Source organism: Oryza sativa, chromosome 3 (genome assembly GCF_034140825.1).
Source record: "Oryza sativa Japonica Group chromosome 3, ASM3414082v1".
Taxonomy (NCBI): domain Eukaryota; kingdom Viridiplantae; phylum Streptophyta; class Magnoliopsida; order Poales; family Poaceae; genus Oryza; species Oryza sativa.
In genome coordinates, this window is record NC_089037.1 from 1,159,653 (window position 1) to 1,164,310 (window position 4,658).

Genomic DNA, 4,658 nt, shown 5'->3' on the forward strand with positions numbered 1-4,658 from the left:
CAAACAAATAATAATTTTTGAATAAAACTTTTATATATGTGTTCTTAAGGATCTAAAACCAAAGGCTGAAAAATAAACTTCGATGAAAAAACCCCAAAATCAACTCTAAATTTAAGGTTGAAAATTCAAATTTTGGCTGATAAGCATAAGCATAAGCGAAAAGATGAGGCCATATATATGGAAGTTGGAGATATATTACGATATGATTGATTTGCGTGGACTCATTCCTTATACCTTACTGTGTAACTCCTATATATATACCGCCACCGGCCATCTTAGACTCAATACAACGTGTGTATCTCTCTCCCTCTACTATTCAACATGGAATACACAAGTAAACCGACGGCACAAATACTTGGTACATTCGCACACATATAATATCTGCATAAAATACAGTTATAAGTTACCTACCAATAAGAAGAGATGTGCATGTTGAAAATTTGCAGCCTACAACTGGCATTTTGGGGGGTTCATCACCTGCCTAACTCACATAAAGGCTCCCTATAGCATGAGAAGGACAAGCTCACATGAGCTCAACCAGATAATTCGTGGGCCCCACACTCCTCTCACAATCCCTACCATCTCTTTCCCTCTCCTCCCCCACTCCTCCTATCCCTCTCTCTCATCTCTTCACCCTTTAAAAAGCAAGCTAGTGTATTGTGCCCACCCTTGCCCTCCTAGGCTACACCTCACCCTCCCTCTCTGATACACATGCATACATACACAAAGATACATAAATACATATATACATATACATGTGTACTATACCTACAACAACACACATCTGCTCCACACTAGTATATAGCTACTAGGTAAGTAGCTAGGCCAATTACCTTTGGTTGCAAGCCAAAAGTAAGTATCCATCCTCATCCTTTTCCTCCTCCCACCAAGAACCTTCATAGTACCACCACCACCACCACTCATCACATCTCACACTCATTGCCTCTTTCTTCTTCCTCCCCATCTAGCTCTAGCCCCTCTCTTGTTCAAACACCTTCATCTGAATCTCTTGAGCCTGAATTTTCCCAACACAAGCAAGCACTACAATTGAGCTAAGCTATAGCACACACACACACACACAAACCCTGAATTCCCACTTCCTAAGTTCCTATAGCTAAGCATATAGTAGCCACAAGGAGCTAGCTAATTCTTATTAGCTATAGCTCCAGATCCCTCACAATTCTAAATTTCCAATCCCAAAAGACCCAATTAAACAAGAGATAGTTGCCTCCTAATCCATATAATAAGCCCTCAAATTAACTAGTAGCCATATACTATCAATAGTAACAAGGCAGCACAAGCAGCATACCATAAGCATACATCGGGTCAAAGCCGAGGTCAAGTCCACCGGCAGGAGGACAAGCCGGCGGCCGGAGCCCAGAGGAGGAGCTGAGGCATCATCGATCGATCGATCGGCATAGTGCACGTACATGGAGTTCATCACGCCAATCGTGAGGCCGGCATCGGCGGCGGCGGGCGGCGGCGAGGTGCAGGAGAGTGGTGGGAGGAGCTTGGCGGCGGTGGAGAAGGAGCACATGTTCGACAAGGTGGTGACGCCGAGCGACGTGGGGAAGCTGAACCGGCTGGTGATCCCGAAGCAGCACGCGGAGAAGTACTTCCCGCTGGACGCGGCGTCCAACGAGAAGGGGCTCCTGCTCAGCTTCGAGGACCGCACGGGGAAGCCATGGCGGTTCCGCTACTCCTACTGGAACAGCAGCCAGAGCTACGTGATGACCAAGGGGTGGAGCCGCTTCGTCAAGGAGAAGCGACTCGACGCCGGGGACACCGTCTCCTTCGGCCGCGGCGTCGGCGAGGCCGCGCGCGGGAGGCTCTTCATCGACTGGCGCCGCCGCCCCGACGTCGTCGCCGCGCTCCAGCCGCCCACGCACCGCTTCGCCCACCACCTCCCTTCCTCCATCCCCTTCGCTCCCTGGGCGCACCACCACGGACACGGAGCCGCCGCCGCCGCCGCCGCCGCCGCCGGCGCCAGGTTTCTCCTGCCTCCCTCCTCGACTCCCATCTACGACCACCACCGCCGACACGCCCACGCCGTCGGGTACGACGCGTACGCCGCGGCCACCAGCAGGCAGGTGCTGTTCTACCGGCCGTTGCCGCCGCAGCAGCAGCATCATCCCGCGGTGGTGCTGGAGTCGGTGCCGGTGCGCATGACGGCGGGGCACGCGGAGCCGCCGTCGGCTCCGTCGAAGCGAGTTCGGCTGTTCGGGGTGAACCTCGACTGCGCGAATTCCGAACAAGACCACGCCGGCGTGGTCGGGAAGACGGCGCCGCCGCCGCTGCCATCGCCGCCGTCATCATCGTCATCTTCCTCCGGGAAAGCGAGGTGCTCCTTGAACCTTGACTTGTGAAGAGGGTACGGCCGTACACGTACACGATCTCTGCTACTTTATGCTTCAATTCTGCTACTACGTACTGACACAAATGGAAATCGTCGACGAAGAGTGTGACCGGAGAAGTAAACAAAGGCGGCGATGGCGGCGCGCAGCGGCGGCGGTGGCGGCGGAGGTGGAGGCGCTTGGAGCATCTAGCGCCTTCGTATTTCGTATATAGCTCATCATCTCTCTTAAATTAGTCAGTGCAGTGTGAGGGGGAACAGTTTAAGAAAAAAGAACGAAGCAGCAACGTACCCAAAAAAAATATTCTTTCTAGGTTGATGGTTTTTTCTTGCTTCGATTTGCTTTGCCTTTTTCTCTTGTGCTTAATTATAATTAAGTTTTCTTAGCTGCTCGATCTCTTCTTTGTGTCTGGGAGAAAATATATACTACTGGTACTAGTGATTAGGGGAAGAAGAAGGAGAAGAAAATATAATTGTTTCCAAGAACTCCAGCCCAATTGTATATATCATGACTGAGCCTATGGAAACACCGGTGTGTGATCCTCACATATGATAACAATCAATTTGCACTGATGGTACGAGTTTATATATGTACACTTGTTATATATACATACTGGTGATGAGCTAGCTATAGCTAATGGAGATTGTTACATTGGAGAGCCCGTACTCTACGCATCATGTATACTGGGCACATGGATTGTTCTTGGTGCTGCCGTTGTTTGTGCAGGTCAATTGGGCTCTCCTTCCAAGGCATCAGCAACAGCAGCTATAGCTAGCTAAGCTGTGATGAAGAGAAGAGAAGAGAAGAGAAGAGAGGAGAAGAGAGGAGAAGAGGCCTTTAAAATGTGGGGAGCGAGCCAGCCTGCAGGCCAGCTATCAAGCTAGGACAGGCAGTTATTGGAGGGCTGCAGGTCAGATCCTAAATCCTTCTCCTACACATGCATATTACAGTCTCTCACTCCTCTCTCACTCCATATGTATATATGCATCCCTAGCTATACATCTTTCTCTCTCCCTCTGCACATCACTGCTCCGTTCTTGATTTGGTTTGCGCATTTGTCTCTTGTGCTATTCCTTCTTTCGTCGTCGTCCCTGCTGCTGCTTCTGTTGCTGCTGTTTCTTCTGCGCCAGCAATACACTGTGCAATGTGTGAAATGTTCATCAGGCCGGCTAGCTAGCTACTAGCTGGCAGCAGAACTCTCATACACAACATGGCTAGTTTACTGTGCAGTGTGTGAACGAAATGCCAAGGTTAATTTGTGTGTGGAATCCCAAACCTTTCTGCGAGCAAGGAGTGAAAAAAAGGGATAAAGATGTGGATTAGAAAGCAGTAGTAGATCCTTCTTCTCTCCTTGCCTCCTATTGGGTTCTTCCTTTTGGTGTCAGGAGGAGGAAGAGAGAAGTATAGAATCTCCATCATCCCGGCCATCCATGTGGATAGACAGCAAAATTTGCAGGCCACATTGCACATACACTGGTTGCGCATGCATTGCATGAACTGAACTTGCAGGACTGCAAATGCACACTTGCATCGATATGGTAGAATTAATTCTGCTTCGCTCCCCGACTCATTCAGGGTACTGGGTCTGGGCGTACGCAGTGATAACAGAAGAAATTGATTATTGCGTTGATAGTAGACGAGCTGCCTTTTTCTGCTAGCTTTTGCCCATGAGTCTAGGACTCTAGCCTCTGCCATTAATTTCTGAGTGTCATGCTGGGTTTATATGTACAACTGGTTAGCTAGCTGCTCATGATCTATTTAGGTCATTGTAGAGATTGCCGTACGTTAATTAATATTGATACTTTCTTTGATTAGGTTCAGGCTCCCATGCATATGCCCTTTGTCAGGAATTCAGTATTTTCAGTCTGATTGGTGTTAATGTATCAGCCTTTTAGCATGTTTGCTTTTAACATAGCCAATATTCAATTCTATTCCTATATATTGGCAGATCATTCTGCTGTTTCTTCTGCGCCAGCAATACACTGTGCAATGTGTGAATGTGCATATATTATCTATGATAATTTCCCTTTTTAGCAATGAATTACGCATCACAAATTATAAAGTGTTTGCCAATTATTAATTCGATTAGTTTTTGTTCCTAAGATTGAATCTTCATGCAGCATGCATATTTTCTGTACATATGTAATCTTGCTTTAATTCTGCACAATTATTTTTTAGAAAAATCCCTCTGTTAAACGCACATATGTACATATATAGGAAATAAGAACATGCATGTATTGGTTAAATTGAGCCAATAAAAGTTAATTGTTTAATTGATTGATAAATTAAAGCACATTGCATCAA

At 47.4% G+C, this 4,658-nt stretch overlaps 1 protein-coding gene across 2 annotated transcripts; it reads left to right on the forward strand.

The window, feature by feature from the left end:
- Nucleotides 1-660: 660 nt before the first annotated feature.
- On the forward strand, nucleotides 661-2,924 carry LOC4331436 (B3 domain-containing protein Os03g0120900-like). Of its 2 annotated transcripts, NM_001417167.1 has the most exons (2): nucleotides 661-2,371; nucleotides 2,459-2,924. In NM_001417167.1, exon 1 carries the CDS (start codon nucleotides 1,431-1,433, stop codon nucleotides 2,364-2,366), a length of 936 nt encoding a protein of 311 aa, NP_001404096.1. In that variant the 5' UTR covers nucleotides 661-1,430; the 3' UTR covers nucleotides 2,367-2,371; nucleotides 2,459-2,924. The 2 variants fall into 2 exon arrangements, with proteins under 2 accessions (NP_001404096.1, NP_001404095.1); NM_001417166.1 differs by having other exon boundaries at nucleotides 661-2,924.
- The last annotated feature ends 1,734 nt before the right edge of the window (nucleotides 2,925-4,658 follow it).

Bases quoted from the DNA above. Each gene is read 5' to 3' on its own strand.
- LOC4331436 (NM_001417166.1), top strand. From the start codon at position 1,431: ATGGAGTTCATCACGCCAATCGTGAGGCCGGCATCGGCGGCGGCGGGC.